The sequence below is a fragment of the Elephantulus edwardii genome, unplaced genomic scaffold (assembly GCF_000299155.1).
Source record: "Elephantulus edwardii isolate Elephantulus edwardi_28Jun2011 unplaced genomic scaffold, EleEdw1.0 scaffold00134, whole genome shotgun sequence".
In the NCBI taxonomy this organism is placed as follows: domain Eukaryota; kingdom Metazoa; phylum Chordata; class Mammalia; order Macroscelidea; family Macroscelididae; genus Elephantulus; species Elephantulus edwardii.
Genome location: NW_006399884.1, coordinates 8,162,111 through 8,180,895, shown reverse-complemented (window position 1 = coordinate 8,180,895; position 18,785 = coordinate 8,162,111). Strand labels below are relative to the sequence as shown.

Sequence of the window (18,785 nt, the reverse complement as noted above, 5' to 3'; positions counted from 1 at the left end):
CAGCAACCTAAGTTTACGTCCTTCATGATACGTCAATATTTTCATTTCCTTTCTAGTGGTCCTATTTCCATGAATTTTTCCTATATACATTTCCCTCTGTTTTCAAGTCACTTAGACATTTGGGCTCATATAGATGATTTTTCAAAAGAGCACAGTAATTGTAAGTTATAGTCTTTGAGTCAATCTGTTATTTAACAATATGGTGTTTGTTTTGCTTCAAAGGTACATGGGCTTAACGTTGCTTCAAAGCTTTGAAGAATATCTCAGGGGAGGAATTGTAGGGCATCCTCCAGTCCCAATTAGACCACTAAATTTGTTGTTTTGCTTTTAGGAAGAGAGATGGCTCAGACTTAAAAGTTCTGTTTTCTTAGCTCTGAAACTGCACACGCATGGTGCCTCCATGTGCCCACTAGCACCTCATGGATCAAGAAATAAGAAGTTGATCCTCAAAGACCACTATCTGGGTGGTTTTGTGTGACCCATGAGCACGCCTGACAGTTACAATCAGGTACTGTAAGTCTCAAGTTTACTCATATTCCTTCCTTCCTTCCCTTTTCTCGAAGCATTAGTAACTGTTACACAAATGTGGGCTGTGCCTCCTGGAAGAGAAGGGATGGGAAGATGGGTAATTCAGCTCAATTTCCAGCACCGGTTTTTTACAGCGTCTATATATGGAACAGTGATTTCAATCTCGGGATGTTTCTAAGAGAGCTTCCTTTCTAGTATTTCAGGGAGAAATAAAAGTAGATGTGCAAAGGTCACAGAAGACGCTAAAATTAAGTCAGGGTGGTGTGCTGGAGCCCATTGATGGGAAAGTCAAAGGTGAGATCAGAAATTAAGGGGGGGGGCAGTGTGGGAACGAAAACCACACGGCTGGAATTCTGTGATTAAGCATTCTTACGCCTGTTCTGGGTTTGTCCCCTTACAGAACAAATATTTCTCCATGTGTTTTCCAAACAATTTCCATAGAAATGTTGCTAACACTTTGACCTTGTCACCATTCTTCAGCCTCACAAAATTAATACCCTAATACGTATTTCCTCTGCGTGCGTGTGTGTGTGTGTGTGTGTGTGTGTGTCTATGCACGTGCACAGGCGCCATGCTACACGCAAGGTTCCTTCTACTTCCTGTTTCTACAAGCTCAAGATTCTGGTGACTCCATGTAAAATAATACGAAAATGCTACATTTGCTAACAGCAACACCAATTGATGAATCCCTTTTTATAAGTCTAGGTCCAAACCAGCAAGATTAATTTACTGCTCTCTCTATTCTTCTGCAAAGAGAACAAACAGGTCTGTCCTAGAGAGGGTGAAACCAAGTTGCTCCTTCACGTTCTGTCTCATGTACTTTTGGCATGCTGCCATGAGGACCAGTCATTGGAGGAGAACGTCATACTTGGAAGGGTGGAGGGACAGCGCAGGAGAGGAAGACCCTGGATGAGACGGATTGATACAGTGACTGTGTCAGCGGGGTCAGGTGTGCCAGAGACTGTGAGACTGGCTCAGGATTGACACAGGGTTGCTATTAGTCTCAGTCAACTCAACGGCACAGAACAGTAATGACTCTTCATACAGAGTTCTGCTGCCACAATGGTTAGGCTGCTAACTGAGAGGTGGATGATACAAGACACCCAGAAGCTCTGTGGGAGAAAGTCTTAGTGATGTGTTTTTATAAAAGTTACAGCCTAACATGCCTCTGAGCTACTTCCAAATCCAGAGCCAAAGCCACTCTTCAAGGTCATCTCTCAGCCAAATGAATGGATTTGTCTATGAAATAAGCCCATGAGGACTGTGTAATCAACTATACCAAACAAAACAAGCCTCCAGTAGTCTAGTCAGTTCTGGTTCACAGCAAGACTTCTGTTGAATTTTCTCCCAAGGAGCACACTGGTGGATTCGAACCACTGATCTTCTGATTAACCACTCAATATGACGTCAATAATTAAAACAAAACCTGAAGACGAGAGGGCAAAGAGGAGCTAGGGAATCTGATGAATAGAAGTGGGTCAGGCAAAAACCCAAGGAAGATAGGCAAGTGGAATCAGTGAGAGGGCTGATGGTGAGAAAGTATGCAGGCTATAACCTAGACCACGGAACACTGATTTGTGAATTATTAAACGGAAATGTAATTTTGCTGTGTAAAACTTCACCTAAAACACAAAAATATTTAAAAAAAAAATAAAGACAAGATTATAGTCTAGGAAACCCTACAGGGTAGTTCTACTCTGGCACATGGGGTCACTATGACTTGAAATCAATTGGTCAACACACAACATACCCTCCACTGAAGGAACCACAAAAACCACAACTAAACCAGTCCCATAAGCCCCCAAGAGTCCAGCAGGAGGCTGCCACACTGGCCTGTGGAACAGCATGTGAAAGGCTCACTGTCATTTCCACTAGGACTTTCATTTTCTTTCTGAAAATGGACAGAAAATACCAGCCATTTTAGCTGGAAAGGGAAGAAGTCATGCACAGTAGGACTTCCATTTGTCACCACTGTAAGAAAGAGAAGCTTTTCTCACATACACAGAGAAATGTTAATAGATGCTTAAGAATAGAACTAATAAATTATCTTAAATCCAGGCCACAAAATTAAGAATTTACCCCAAGTCTAAACTGCTTACAGCTATTAACATGTACTCTATGTATTTATTAGGGATTAATTGCCATGTGTAGAAGTGAGGGAAAGGAGGTGACAATGATGGAAAAATTGCATTCAGAGTGAGCTTACACAGCCGTTTTATTTGTAACTGTTGTTAATAGACTGCACCTCTGTAGAGACTGAATTAGCAAAATGAGATATTTATAACAAGGACTTAAAAAAAAAAAGAAAAGAAAAACTAGCAGCTAAGGCTGCTTATGTACAACCAAACACCTCGTGGGATTCGGTTCCCTGGCCTGGAGGTTTATGGCTGTGGTTTCACAGGACATACTGGCTTAATAATGAATGTGTTTAGTCCACCTGTCCCATCTCTGTTATAGAGTCTTTAAAGCTTGAAAGAGACCTAGTCAAGGCCTAAAGGTTGGTCCCTACTGGCCTGGAGCAAGACCAGAAGAGGAAGAGTGAGAAATAGAGGGAAGATATGGAATGTATAACCAACTGCCTTCATGATAAACTGCCACTGTAGCCATGAGACCAGAAGATGCCTGTCTACCACTGCAGAACACTGTGATCAAAGACTACACGGCAAAATCCTGATCAAAGAGGGGGTAATAGAGAACAGAATTTAAAATTCTCATGGACCCGAGACTTTCTGGAGCCATGGAGGGTTGAAGCCCTGAAACTATCGCTCTGAGGTAATTTTAAACTTAAAACAAACATATCATTTCAAGTCTTCTTCAAACCAAACAATAGTTTGCCTAAATCAGTAGAAAAGGTCTTTTTTGTTTATGCTCTTGAGCATTATGTTCTTCTTATAACTATCTACATAGGATCAAACCAGCAACAGCAACCTGAAAGATCAGAAATGGAAACTTAGCAGAAAGTGAGCTTATATTAAAGAGACAGGAACTCGGAGGAGGATGCAGCTTGTGGATTTGAACTGCCAAATTTCCATGTAGCAGCCCCACAAATAACACTCTACAAAATACACTAGGACTCCTTACCTTGTGATGGAAAAAGTGGAAAAAACCAAAACCACTGCTGCTGAGTTGATTCTGACTCACATCCATGAAGCAAGGCTGTAAATCTTTGTGGGAGCAGACTGCCCACCTTTCTCCCTAAGAGTGGCTCGTGGATTCCAATTACCAAACTTTTGGTTAGCAGCCCAGCACGCTGCAAACTGTGTCGTGAGCACTCAGAATCCTTGACAAGGGAGCATGATTCTACTCTAGCCATCACCATTTTCATGGATTCCTGCTAGGTTCCCAGGAGTGGGATTGGACTACAAGATTCTCGTGTGAGCTCCAAACTGACGACTTCTAAGCTGTGTACCCCGAGAAATTCATCGTCTTGGTTTTCCTTATCTTTAAGATGCAGAGGACCACTCTAACCTGCTGAAGGATGATCCTGACTACAGTGGATATCAAAAGTTGCCCGCAATGAAAAATACAGCTGTTATTTGTTACAGTTCAATCCCAGGAGGAGAATGAGGAGACTCATTTTGTCATTTCCAGATGCCAAGAACGCAGCTCATCAACTAATGTAGGTACATCCTCACTCAAGTTGAAGGTGGCATCTGTATTCCCAGTCCTACTCCAAATAGGGAGCTGTGGTGACTTAGTGGTAAGCAACTGCATTGCCAACACAAAGGTACATGGTTCGTAGTTACTGGCTGCTGCTCCACAGGAGAAAAATGGACAATCTCCTCCTGTGCCATTTACTGCCTCTGAAAACCCTCTGAAGGCTTGGTTCCGACTCAAGGAAGATGCTGTTTTTGGGTGCCAAGGAGTCAGTCTGACTCATGTAAACCCTTCCACTTAGCAGACGTGCCCCACAGAGTCTCCTAGGCTGTCATCTTTACAGGAGCAGAACACCAGGCATTTCTTCTGGGGAGCCACTGGGTGGATCTGAACCATCGGGCCTTTTATTTGGCAGCAAAGCACTTAAGAATCTGCATCATCAAATGGTGGTTTAGATTAGACTTTCTCCTTATCTAGACCCTGCTTTTGCTTGCTACTTATGTCCTTTGGACCTGACCCAGCAGCTAGCTGACCTTCTATATGCATCTCCCCAGTGTTGTACTGCAGTGGCTTGCCTGCTGTTGTGATGCTAGAAGCTATGCCTCTAAATTTAAAGTGCCAGTAGGAGCCCAGCAGAGCTTCGAGATTAGGGCAGACTAGGAAGCAGGCCTGGCCGCCCACTTCTGAAAGATCAGGCCCTCAACAACTCTATGAATAGTAAAAAGTAAGGTTTCAAACTGCTGTTAGTTTGAAACTAACTACACTACTTACTAGTCATGAGTGGGCCCAACAGCACCTAACAATAATATTCCCGAAGTTTGTATCAAAAAAGATATGCAGGCAGAAATAGATGTTTCATCAAGGAGTTACTTATTACTTATGTTGTTTTTTGTGTAAACTATTATTTCTGTGTTTGACAACAGCAGATTTAAAAAAAAAAAACACACCATAACCTAACCATTTTGGGAGGAGAGGAGGCGGAAGCTGTAACTATCTTGGTCTGTGTCCAGGTTGCCTTTTCCTAACTTTGTATGGTGATTTGAGCGAAAGTATATAGAGCCACTTAGTGTCCCACGCAACAGTACATATACATTTTGTTTTGTGACACTGACTGCAATTCTCAAAATATAACAATGTGTTTCCTGTTTCTATCCCTCCTCTTCTCTTATCCCATGCTGCATTCCTAGCTTTATCCCTGGGCAAATACTGCCTTTTTGCTCTTGACTGAGTGACTGTTCTAAAGAGTGGTATCTCCCCAGAGTGGCGCTTAGTTAAAAAGAGAGCCTGCGGGCGAGTTTGGTTCTAAGGATAAAGGATGCCCAAGGACCACAATATTGGAGGTCCACTTGTCTCTATAAGACCAGAAAGCCTGGTCATTTTTATGGCTTTGCTTGTCTCACCACTTTGTCAGTGATTCTCAGTCCAGTTCACACATCAGAATCACTGAAGCCGCTCTTCTGTGATTCGGATGAACAATAACTGATTGGAAACCTGGTAGCACCATGATTAAGCACTCAGATGCTAACCCTAAAGCTGGTGGTTCGAACCCACCCAAGGGCTCTTCAAGAGAAAGAACTAACAATCTGCTTCTGTAAGGGTGGTGGTTGATAAGACGGTTCTGACCCATAGCAACCTCATGTACAGAGAACAAAATACTGCCCTGTCCTGTGCCAGCTTCAAAATCACTGCTATGTTTAATAAAATCATTTCTGTACCCACTGTATGAGCCCATCTTGCTGAAGGTCTTTCTGTCACTGACCTTCTACTTTACTAAGTATGATGTTCTTTTCCAAGGCCCGGTTCCCCTCAAGTACTTGGCCATTCTCTCTTCTGGCAGTCTATTGTGTATTCAGTATCCTTTGCCAACATCAGCATTCAAAAAAAATCCGCTCTTCTGTTTTCCTTATCATCCAGCTTTCACATGCACATGAAGTGATGCAGTCAGCAGAGGGAAACAACGTTTTAAGTATTTTGACAGCAGATTCTACCAACATGATACAGTGTTTGATTTCTGCTTCTTCCATAGGTGCAGACTGTGAATCCACAAAAAATGAAATCTTGACAACTTCACTATTTTCTCCACTTATCCTGATGTTACTTATTGGATTACAGCCTAAAAAGCCCTAAGGGACAGTTATACTCTGTCACATGGGGCTGTGATGAGTCAGAATCAACTCAACGACAGCCAATAACAACAAATGAGTCTTCTAATACGTAGCCAGGGCTGAGCACTGCTAGTGTGGACCATTCTATGTCCAAGAAACAGCTTTACCTCATTAGGAATGACAGTCATTACTTTAAGAAGCTCTTGTGGCTTAGTAGTTAAGTGGCTGGCTGCTATCCAAAAGGTCAATGGATCAAGCCCATTCAGCGACTCAATGGGAAAAAGATCTGGTGGTCTGCTCCCACAAAGACGACCTACAACACTCTGTAGGGCAATTCTAATCTATCACATGGGGTCACTGTGAGGTAGAATTGACTCTCTGACAGCATGAAGCAAAGTCTAGAACTGGTGGTCACTTGGTCTGAGTAGCAGCTCGAGTCTTTCCAACGTACTCTCCATGATCTTTCAGATACCAGCTCTCTGCTATGAATCTTTGTGTGTACATTTGCTTATTCTTGGTACCATTAAATGCAAAGACAGGAGTTAACAGTGTATTGTTAGGATAATAACCTCAGTGCTTATTTTTATAAACAATACCTTATTCTTCCCTTCGATTACTGACATGCGCTGAGTGATGCTTTCAATTTTGTTTCCCACTCTGCTCTCAGGAGTTAGGATAAAGGGTTTTCCACTTACAGAACAGAAGTCAGACCTGAAAACAAAGGGAAAAAGTTAGTCATTACAATATGGCTTTACGACACCTTCCGGCTAGTGGTGACTGTCCAAACTGTGGGCACTGAGAGCAAACAAATCTGTCTCAGATGAAGTATCATCAGAATGCTCCTCAGAAGCAAAGTCAAGACTCCATTCTCACACTGTGGGCATGGTGTGTCAGAAGGGCCAGCTCCTGGAGAAGGACAGCACGTTTGGTAAAGCAGAGTTACAAAAAAAAGGAGGCAGCCCTCAATGAGATGGGCTGGTAGAGCGGCTGAAGAAGGGCTTGGACACAGCACCAACAGATAGAATGGCACAGGGGAAGGCAGTACTATACACAGTGGTCAGAGTTGACTTCATAGCATCAAACAGCAACAAGTTAGAACTGTCCTAACAGGACCACCACCACCACCACCAACACTGTTTAGTAGCAGACACTGGCTGGTGGATCCAAACTACCAACCTTATGGTTGAACACCCAAGCACTTAACCACTGTGCCACCAGGGCCCCTGCCAATGATGACAGCTGGTTGAAAGTCAATGGCTAAGTCCTTGCTTAACAAAGTCACAGTTTTTGACCAAAATCTTCCTTAGATGTTTTTCTGTATTTATTCTCAAAATAGCAAATATATTTCATGGATATGAGAAAATAAAACTCATGCTTTTTGCTCTAAATGTAAATAGTAAAAAAAAGCCATTAGTTAGAGACATTACATCTGTATTTTGATTAATTCTTGGAAGAAACATGTATGGGGGAATTCAAGGTAAGACATGGAAAACTCAAGAAAACAAACATTTCTCATCTATAAAAGGGAAAAACCCAGCCCACTAGTGGGGAATCGATTTATGTTGATCGTCCACCAGGATCCCGCAGCTTTTAAGTCTTAAGAGAAGAGAGACAGCTTGAGCTTTCACTCCCAGAGTAGCTGGTGAGTTTGAACTGCCAGCCTTTCCATCAGCAGCCCAGTACATAACCAGCAGGGCTTCTTCATCTATAGAAGACTGGCTTTGAATCAGAGTATTCAGTTGTAAAGATATTTTCTCCCCAAGACTAATTACGTGTATACAGAAACGGCATCATGGAATGCTTGTTGATATCATTCAATTTCTGTTCAAGTCCATGTGGCCATGAAAAGTCTATTATTAATGTCTCAGCGTTTACTCATAAAACCAGAGAATTGAAGTTGTTCCTTTGAAGGTCCTTTCTCTCTCTCTAAAATCCATGAAATCTGGGTTTTTTAGAACTAGCCTTTATGGATGACAGAGAGATGCTGTGATATCTGAAGTGGGCATGTTCTTTCAGACACATTTTATTATCAGTGGGCTGCTGTTTTTGTAAGCTTTACTACATTGGTGCAAATATGTATTGATCACTTGCTATGATTTACATGTATCCCAGGTTATGCTGGGTTCACTGTGACTAATTATGACCCCGTATGACTGATCACAGTTGTGCAGGGTTTCCTAAGCTGTGACCTTTAGGAAATAGAATTTTGGTGATGCTGTGTATTAAGCACTGGCTGTACTAACTGGAAAGGCTTGAATCTATCAGCTGCTCCAGAGGAGAAAGATGTGGCAGTCAGCTTCCATGAAGACTCACAGCCTTGCGGACACTATGGGGCAGTTCTGGACTGTCCTAGAAGATCCTGGAGTTAGTGGGTCTTCACAGAAATCTTTCCAAGAACAGCTCGTCAGGGCTGGTGGGTTCAAACTGCTCACCTTCCAGTTAGTGGTTCAGCACTTAAGCCTTGTGCAGTAAAGGTTTCTTCCTAGTTTCTCTGGGAACAAAAAGCTCAACCAACAAAAACCTTACAAGTCCACTCTTAATTTGGATACAGCAGTCACCCCTAACTGGCTTTACGGCCACCAGTGTTCCCCTACTCCAAGACCTACAAAATTCCCGCCAAAGTTCAGATTGAGGTGGCATCCTCTCTGTTCCCAAGGCTTCACCGGTGATCCTGAGGACAGTCGAGGCATCGCTGTGTGGCATTCAAGGCCACCCACAACCCACTGTGTATGCACTTCTCCAACCCTGACCCCAGAGAACCAGGCTCTAGTCGAACTTCAGTCAGGTTTAGTCTGGGGGTCAGCGTGCAGGCACTCTAGTGCCACCCAGGCTCTGCCAGCACACCGAACATAACGATGAGGAGGAACCCGCCTGCCAGCCTCACAGGATTACATGGGGATGAAGAGCTCTACTTCAAGAGGTTTTGTAAATTAAACACAATATAGAAATAGAAGACATGGTTATTTCTGTTTCACAAATATGCCACAAGAACTCTAATGTCTTCATTTTGGCTGAAACCTTAATGAGCTGTGCTTCTAACCCAAAGGCCCCAAGTCTCCTGTGGTTCAAATCCTCCAGGGGCTCCAAAGGAGAAAGAGGGATGGCCCTGCCCATTATGGTTTATAGCTGAGTTGGAACTAAGCCGGTAATAAGAGTTTGAGGTGTTTATGTTTTTCTTTTCAGGCATTCCTCCAAAGTGGCCCTACTGATGCAGTGGTTAAAAGTGTCTGGCTGCTAACCAAACAGCTTTAGCCCACCAGCTGATCTCAGAGAGAAAGATAACGCAGTCTGCTTCCATAAAGATTTACAGTTGGAGCGACTCTACCGGGTACTTCCACTCTGACCTCCAGGGTCACTGTTTTTGATGTGTACTGTAGAGTCAGAACCGACCCACAGCTGTCCCTCTGATAGGTTTTCAGAGGCAGTTATTTGTACAGGAGGAGACTGACCACCCTCCTCCCATGGAACAGCTGTCGGCCTTGAACTGAGTGCGTTAGGGGCTGCAGTGCAGCTTCTCGCCACTAGACCACCAGACTACAAATCAGAATTAACTGGTCAGAAATTATTTTTGCAGAGATATATCTCAGAAACCCTCAGGTGCTGCAATGGTAAAGTGCTTCACTGCCATATGAAAAACATCAGTGGTTTGCGTTCACCCAGAAGCACCTGAGAGGAGAGGCCTGGCAATCTATTTCTGAAAAGTCACAGCCACTGGAAACCCCACAAGGCACAGCTCTGCTCTGACACAGGGGCTCACCAGGAGTTAGTGCTGCCTTGCAACAGCTGGGGCTCTGTTTGCTTAGACACTCCACTGCCCTCCCTCCCTCAAATCCTCTCCCCCAGCCTCACTGTCCCTAAGCAGCTTACTCTGTAGCTCTGAACTCACCGCTCCCATGGTGTAAACCATCCAAGGTGTCCAGAGCAGGTGGACCTTAGGATAGTGGTCTCAGGTCCCTGCACAGTCCACATGGGAGGGCAGTGTCCACAGTTTCAAATCTCATACACTTTGGAGGCACTCAGAGCACGACAATCCATGTGATCTACTGTCCTGCTATTTATTACAAAAATGAAGTCGCCTTTGTGGCTTTAGAGCCAACCAAAGGGTTAATGATTTGAAGCCACCAAATGCTCCTTGGGACAAAGATGAAGCAGTCAGCTCCTGTTAAGACCTACAGCCTTGGGTACCGGCTGAATCATCTCGAGAGCAAAGGTTCTGTCTGGGGCTTTTTGATATTATGAAAAGAAATAGATTTCTTTAAAGTAGCCTCCTACTTGATGTTTAAATACTCAAATTTAAATCTATTGGTGACATAATACAAATGCCCCTAATACAGTTGTATTATATCACCAATACAACACAAATACCGAGAAATTACTTAAGTGTTTCAGCCAAATCTTGGTGGGTGCTGCAACCCAGCATCCTCTCCACATTGGAGGTGACACAGGACAAGTGCTTGCATGCTCCTGGCCTGGCTCTGCAGCCACCTTGGCCATCCCTCTCCCTCCAAGTGATCAGCCTGCCTCAGTATCGCCTTCTAGACATAGCTTGCCTCTTCTTCCTGCCTAGCTGCACCATTAACATGTTCTCTCAGACATTTGCAGATTTTCCTTCCAAAGAACCTGCAGAGAGTGACCAGTGACCAGCTTTCATTTGTACCTGTCCTGTGTAGGTTCTAGTGGTTTTCAAACCAGGGGGGATTTTAAAGTCCAGTGTTCAGGAAGAATGAAACGAAACTCTAAATCTACTGCCGTCGAGTCCCAGCAGCACCCTAGGACAGAGCAGAACTGCTTCTTATGGCTCCCAAGGTGGAAGATGACATTCTCCCAAGCAATGGTTGATGGGTTTGAACCATCAACCTTTTCACTAATAGCCAAGTGCTTTAGTCACTGCACCACTCCTGGAAAGGAATGACTGACCTTCAATAGCCAGGGGTTACTAATGACTTTTTACTTTTGTTCTTAAAAGAATTAAAGAAAAAAGACACCTGTTTAACAAGAAACCTTAACAAAATCTTAGAACCCTGACTTTCTACCACATCTTTTTATGTATTTTAAAAATTATTCTTTTTCATTTTATGTATGGTTTCATTTCTTTTTATTTAAGTAAAGATTTTATAAATCGTACTGATTTCTCATGTGATGATTCAAAGACATTTGGTTTTAAATATTGTCATTACTTAATGTAATTCATGAATTACAATGTCTAATCCACCCCTTATTGTAAACTGCCTTATCCTTTACTCAACTTAATGTATTAGTTTTTACTCCTCTTTCTCACCATTCCTATCCCTCCAAGATGGATTTCCATCTCTGTGCAAACTCTTCCCCTTTCACTAGCTTTTCACAATAGTGATCTTATACCATAATTGTTATGATTTAAGGTCAAGTTTACAGAGCAGACTGGTATTCATAATGCGTGCAAGAATGAGCAGTAATAACTTTGATGAGAAGAAGAGGACAAAATGAGCGATCCCTGATGATGAAGCGTGAGGGTCTTTTATTACTGCTCTGTGGTTTTGGTGCTGGGAAGGGGCTCCATCTACCAACTGCCTCAGCACACAAACCATCTTGAAACTGTGAACTCTCCTGAGGGCTCCCTAGACCGGCAGGATCAAAGGGACAAGGTCCACATCCACTTGCTCACTCTGAGCCCATTAGCTAAGCACACAGTCTACTGTGTCATGAATTGGTAATGTAGTAGATTAAATGTTAAGCTGCTAATGGAAAGGTCGGTAGTTTGAACCCATCAGCCATCTCTCAGTAGCCTCTTCCTGACAAGATTTCCAGCCTGGGAGACCCAGTGGAAAGCGGCCATGAGTTGGGATCTATTCAATGGCAGTGGGTATGGGATGTATAAGCATTTGTAAAAGGAACCCTGGTGGCTAACTGTAAGGTCAGAGGTTGGCATCTACCCAGTGGCTCTTGGAGAAACACCAGGTGATCGGCTTTCATAGATTATGCATACAGGTTGGAAACCTGATGTGGGCCTTCATTCCTCTTTTTCACATGAATTGGGATGGACTCAGCGGCATTCAATAACATGAAGCAGCACTTGTAAACACACACAGAAGCAAGCAGGTTGCTCCCAGGTTTTGTTTTTCTTTATCATCATCACAGGTACTCACAGGGAAAGAACCTACTGCAGTAACCTCCACGTCCCTGCACTCGGCTTTTACAGATCTCAACATCACACCCTGTTTGCTTTATCCACCCCTTATATCTTTCATGCCTTTCCTTTTGTGAAGTATTTTAAAGCAAATTCCAAAAGCAATGTTAGTCCTCAATTCTTTGGGATATGTGTCTCAGAAGATGCATTTTGTCTAACACAATCCCAATGCGATTGTTACATCTACAACATTAGCAATAATTCTGTGGTGTTCCTTGTACCTAGCTCATATATCAAATTTCCTAAAAACTCCCCTACACCCCTCCTCACTGTTAAATTACTCACTGTGACTGAGTAGGAACTAACTCAAAGTTGACCCTCCAGCGGGTTATCAAAGTCAGTCTTTCTCCTACTGGTGGATTTGAACGTCCTGTCTTTGGGTTGGCAATGCAACTCCTTACCCAAAAGGCCAGCAGAGTACAAGATTTAAAATGAATGAATAAAGACTGACCATTCTTAGAGGAATCTGTCATTGCTAATAATACTCTGTATAATCTTCAGGTAAAATAAATGATTATTTTAACTCTTATTAATAGGCCCAGAGATTAAAATTAAGCCAAGAGAAGATACACTGTTCACTTTTTTTGAAACATTTATAATAAATCATTAGAAGTCTCTTTACCTAATTTCTCATCATCAATATTCTCCCCTTTTTAGACTAAGCACAGTAGTTTTACACAAATAATTCATGCCTTCTACATTTGTTTTCTAATTGTTCCATTCTCCTGGGAGGTTATTTTTGTAAATGTGCCACGCTAAAATTTTTTATAGCAACATGTTAAAAAGAAATTGGCATGACAGCCTTTACAAAATACCTCCTGGGACAGGGTAGAAGGTGTATCTTACTTGCTTAAAAATACATAATAGCACCTGCACTTTGAATTACTGTTTGACATCACATCTCAGAGCAAACATGATAAGTAGAAATTACTCTGTATATATGTAAGCAGAAATAACGGTTGAGCGTAAGAAGTCCTGGTGGTGCAAATCCTTACACACATGTCCACTCCCTGAGAGGTTGGCAGTTCAAATCCACCCAGTGGCTCAATGGGAGAAAAATCAAACAATCTGCTCTTGGAAAGATATCAGAACAGAAAACCCCATGGGGCAGTTCCACTCATCCTGTTGGGTTTCCATGAAATGTTACAGACTGTGGCACACAGCATACACTCACACTTACTTGTGCATGTGGACTGTTTTTGAACACTAAAGAGCTGAACTTTTTTTTTTCTGTAAAAAAACTTTTAGCTTTTTCCCCCTCCTCTCTCTCTCTCCTTCCACCCCACCCCTCCCCACACTTTCCCCAGAGCAGTGAAGTGAATAAAAGGGGAGACCTCAGCCCAAAGTTTTGGTTTTCCAGAAATGCAAATAAAGACATTAGGGTAAAACAAGTGGAGACATCTTCCCAGGGAAAGAAAGAGAGTCTGTTTCTGAGCTGACCTGGGTTGATCACCCTCTGACACTGTCTGCCTATTACCTCTGAGGGCACATAATGGGAAGGTCATTCTCTCTATCCCCATAAATGGCCTTTCTGCAGGAACCACCCTTAGTAGTAAAACTAGAGGCACAGTTTCCCTGAGAGCCCTTGAAAACACAAAGAACAGTGATAGTGGTAGTTACCATTGAGTCACTCCCAGCTCTGTGACCCTGTATACACACAGAACCAAACGCTGCCCAGCTCTGCAACAGCCCCACAATCTCCTCTGTGCTCGAGCCCACTGTGTAATTACTCTGTCAATTCACCTACTGGAGGGTCTTCCTCTCTCTCACTGACCCTCTCCTTTATCAAGGACATTACCATTTTCCAGGAACCTGCCCCTCCTGGTAACAGGCCAAAAGTGTGTGAGATGAAGTCTCCCCAGGCTCACTCCTCAAGAGGCCCCAAACACTACTTCCCGATTTGTCTGTTCTTTTAGGCATCATGCAGGACTCTATATTCTTCGCCAACACCACAAGAAAAGGCGAGATTCTTGTTTTCAAACATTTACATTTCAGGGGGCTATTTTTTCCCCCTTCTGTGTCGCCAGGACCATAAAAATAGCATGTCATGTAGAAGCCTTTCTCTAGCAGAGCACTTGAAAAGAGGTTTCGGGGGAGGGGAATTTGCCTGAGCCTTAAGAATACATCAAGCTCCGAAGGAAGTGGATTGTGCCATGTTTGAAGATGCAGAGATAATCGCTGTGCTGGGAACCCTCTTGAGGGGGGAAGGAGCTGAACAACAAGAGGAAAGCGGCGTTCGCCCCTGATTTCGCACAGGAAGCCGCAGCACCTCCTGCCAAAGCAAGATAAGAAAGGTCTCAGGACTGTTCTGGACAAGGCCACTGTTATCAACTTCAGCTCAGAGCTGTCCTCTCTCTGCTCCGAGCCCCTGTCCTTTTCCTAATGAGCTTTCAGACTCGGGCCTCCATTTGCATACAGCAGGCCGAGTACAATAGCATGCGGGTATTTATAACCATGCAAGGGGAGGGAGAATCTGAGCTGTGAGTGTACTCTATGTCATTTCCATTGATGGCCCTGGAATTAAGGCATATTCATTTCAGACTTGAGATAAATGTATTAAGAAGAAAGCGGCCCATTTATGCGTCTGACACCCAGAGCTGGGTCCTTACAGGGCACAGGTCAGGCCCTTTACCTCCAAATGGGAGGCATCTGTGGAGCCAGCTGGATTGGTCTGTGGTGATTAGGGACCATCAAGTTGGTTCTGACTCACAGGGACCTCATGTAGAACAGAGAGCAGCCCTGCTCGATCCTGTTCCATCCCCACCACCTCTGCTCACCGTTCCAGTGCCTGTGTGGATTCATCTCACTGAAGACTGTTCTCTTTGTCACCAATCCACTTCATCAAGCACGAAGTCCAGGGACTGGTTCCTTACCCTGACAGCATGGCCACAGAACCTGAGATGAAATCTGCCATCTTTGCTTCTAAGGAATGCTCTCGCTGTACTTTTTTCCAAGACAGGATTTGTTTGTTCTTCTGGAAGTCCCTAGTATAGTTCGTATTCTCCAACATCATCACAATTCAAAGGCATCAGTTCTTCTTCAGTCTTCCTTATTTACTGTCCAGCCAAAGCACACACTTAGGATGTGACTGAAAATACCATGGGTTGAATCTGGCGCACGTTAGCCCTTAAAGAGATAGCTCTGCTTTTTAGAGCAAACAGCCCTTAAAGAGGTCTTCTGTAGCATATTAGCTCAATGCAGTCTGTTCTTTAAACTCTGGACTGCTCTTTCTGTAAGTGCTGATTGTGGATTTAAGTAAAATTTAATCTTAACAACTTCAATTGTTTCCACTTATCATGATATATTTGCAGATCCAATTATGAGGATTTTTGTTTTCTTCATGCTGAGGCCAAAATGCCTCACTCATCTTCATCGTCTGCAAGCAATACTGCATCATCTTCATATTGTAGTTTCTTAATGAGTCTCCAATCCTGACGCTCAGCTTTTCTCCAGATAACCCAGTTTATTGGTTTTGGGTTATTTACTCAGCATAGAAATTAAATAAACATGGTGAAAGGATACAACCCTGCACACACTATTCTTGACTTAGTATCCCCATGTTCTGTTCAAAGAATTGCCTTTTGATCTACTGACAAGCTCACATGAGCACAGTTAAGTGTTCTGCAAATCCAATTCTTTGCAATGTTAGCCATAATTTGCTGCCATATTCAAAATTAAATGACTTTACATAATTGATAAAATATAAGCAAACATCTTTCTGGTATTTTCTGCTTCCAGTAAAGACCCATCTAACACTGGCAATGATACCTTTCATTTTCTATCTTCTTCTGAATCTGATTTGAATTTCTGGCAATTTCCCATCAATGTACTTCTGTAGTTATTCTGTATTTTCAGGAAAATTTTAATTGCATATGATATTAACGACACTGGTAATTCTGTGCCACGTTGGATCACCTTTCTTGGAACAGGAACACACACAGATCTTTCCCTGTTGGTCACTCAGATAGCTTTCTTCCAAATTTATTGGCACAGATGAATTTCACTCTCTACCACTGCATTCCCTTGTTGAAACATCTCTATAGATATTCCATCAACTCCTGCACCAATGTTTTCAGTGCACCCTGGACTTCTTCATGTAACACCATCGATTCTTGATCGTATGCTATCTCCTGAGATGGCTAAATCAATTCTTTTTGGTATGATGACTCTGTGAATTCCTTCTATTTACCACTGATGCTTCCCATGTCACTCGATATTTTGCCCACAGACTCTTTCACTATTGCAACTGGAAGCTTAACTCACCCCCTACTCTTTCTTTCAGCTTGAAAAATGCAAGCCATTGTTCCCTTTTGGTTTCCTAACCCCAGATCTTTGCACGTTTCATCACATTTTATCTTTTCAAGCTGCCCTCTGAAATCTTCTGTTCCACTTCTGCCATTATTTTTTCAAGAGCATGTTTCAGATTCTGATATCCATTTTGTTCTTTTCTTTCTTCTCTGTCTCCAACAGGATTCTTTTCTTGACATATCTCAGGCAAACACCACTTCCATCTCTAGAGATGACATTGCTTAGTGTACTGGCAGGATTTTCCTGGATGGACTTGCCCTGCTCCTCCCACACTCATGAATATCTGGCTCATCTATAACCAAAGAAGGCAATCTGTGGTCACAGAGGAAGCCAAAGCTGCCACAAATGTTCAACTTTGAAAATCTTTAACTGCTGATTCCAACCAGTCAAGCTAAATGGCCAAAGACTACGATAATTATTACACAACAGTAATTTCTGTGCAACGACAACCATGACATGTAGTTTCAGTTACTATGTGCAGGCCCTGGATGCACAGCGGTCATGCGCTCATTTGCTGACCAGAATGTTGGTGCTTCAAATCTACCAGCTGTTCCGTGGGAAAAGATTGTCTGTCCCCGTAAAGATTTATAAGCCTTGGAAGCCCAGTTCTACTGCAATGTATAGGATTTGCTATGGGTTATCATCTTTGTTATTTTGATTTGTGCATTAAAAAAATATCTGTGAGAATAATCAGGGAGTTCTGGTGGCACAGCCCATAGGCAGATATGCTGCTGATCCAAAGGCTGTATGTCTCTAGAAGTTCGAATCCACCAGCAGCTCCTCAGGAAGAAGGTGAGCAGTCTCCTTCCATGCAATTTAAAGCTTCAGAAAGCTGATGGAGGTTCAGTTAGAGGTGGTTCTAACTCCACGGCAATGAGGTGGTGTTAAGGGAATGTCCCATTTGGGATTAGGTGTGGTTTGCCATAGTATGCAAAAAGATCAGTGTAGGGTGTGTGTCTTGAGTCAATCTCTTTTGAGATATAAAAGAGGTTAAACAAGGAGGCAGGCAAGCAGAGACTGGGGAGGAGACATGCTGAATCACATGAAGCTCTCCCAGGAGCAGAAGCTCAGAAAGGCAAACACTTTCCCAGACACAGAAGAAAAGCCTTCCCATAGAGCCAGCAACCTGGATTTTGAGTTATGGGTCCAGTCCTTAGAGAAGGATATCAAGCTTGGAAGGGTGGAAGGACCCTTGATGAGATGGATCAACACAGTGACTCTGGTAATAGGGGAAGGTGTGTCAAAGACAGTGAGATTGGCTCCAGATAGGACAGGGTTCAGAGCTCTTGTGCCTAGGGTCACTAGGAGTCATGGGAGACTCGATGGCACTTAACAAACAAAAACAGTAAGATGCTTCTCTTTGTTAAAGCCACTCACTGTGGTATTTCTGCTGTGGAAGCAGTAGACAACCAAGACAAAACACAAATATACACCTCTCTGTTCATCTGTGCTCTTACTGTGCTTCCCCAATTCTCATTCTTTCTCTCTCTCTTCCTCCTGTCTTTCCCTTTCCTTGACCTGAAAAGAAAAGCTCGTACTTCCTTTTCATTACAGGATGGTGTATTACATCTGGTGGAATTAGAGGTAAGATTCTGGCTGGGGGAAGGGAGGTCTTAGCCACTTGTGTTTTCTTGGAAGTGGTCCTCTCCTGAGAAAATGGTAGACACTAAAGAAATAGGAGAATGATGCAACCCTTTCTAGGAACTGCCCATCTGTTCAGTGGTTAAAACACTGTCAAATAAAAGGTCAGGGGTCTAACCCACCAGCCACTGTGTGGGGAAATGATGTGGCAGTCCGCTTCCATGAAGACCACAGTCTTGAAAGCCCAATGGGACAGTTCTACTCTGTCCTAAAGGGTCACAGTTGGTCCAAATCGATTCAATGGCATTGGGTTTTTGATTTGAGGGTTTTGATCTTAGGGTCTATAAATTTGGTTTAAAGATACACTTGGGAACTCATTTAGTTTGTAACCTCTAGACTGGCTATATTGATTTAGAATTAAAGACTATTTAATGGTAGGATTGCTGTGGAAAAGGCGGGCTCTAGAAAGTTCTACAGAGTCCTATCAGCTTCCTCTCCCC

The 18,785-nt window shown here is 43.0% G+C and overlaps 1 protein-coding gene across 1 annotated transcript in view; it reads right to left on the bottom strand.

Moving 5' to 3' along the window:
- The window catches only part of FLT1 (fms-related tyrosine kinase 1), a 223,193-nt gene that overhangs the window by 123,823 nt on the left and 80,585 nt on the right, over nucleotides 1-18,785 (bottom strand). The window contains exon 15 of the mRNA XM_006894087.1: nucleotides 6,827-6,941. Coding sequence (XP_006894149.1) covers nucleotides 6,827-6,941 — 115 coding nt within the window. The remainder of the gene's footprint in view (nucleotides 1-6,826; nucleotides 6,942-18,785) is intronic.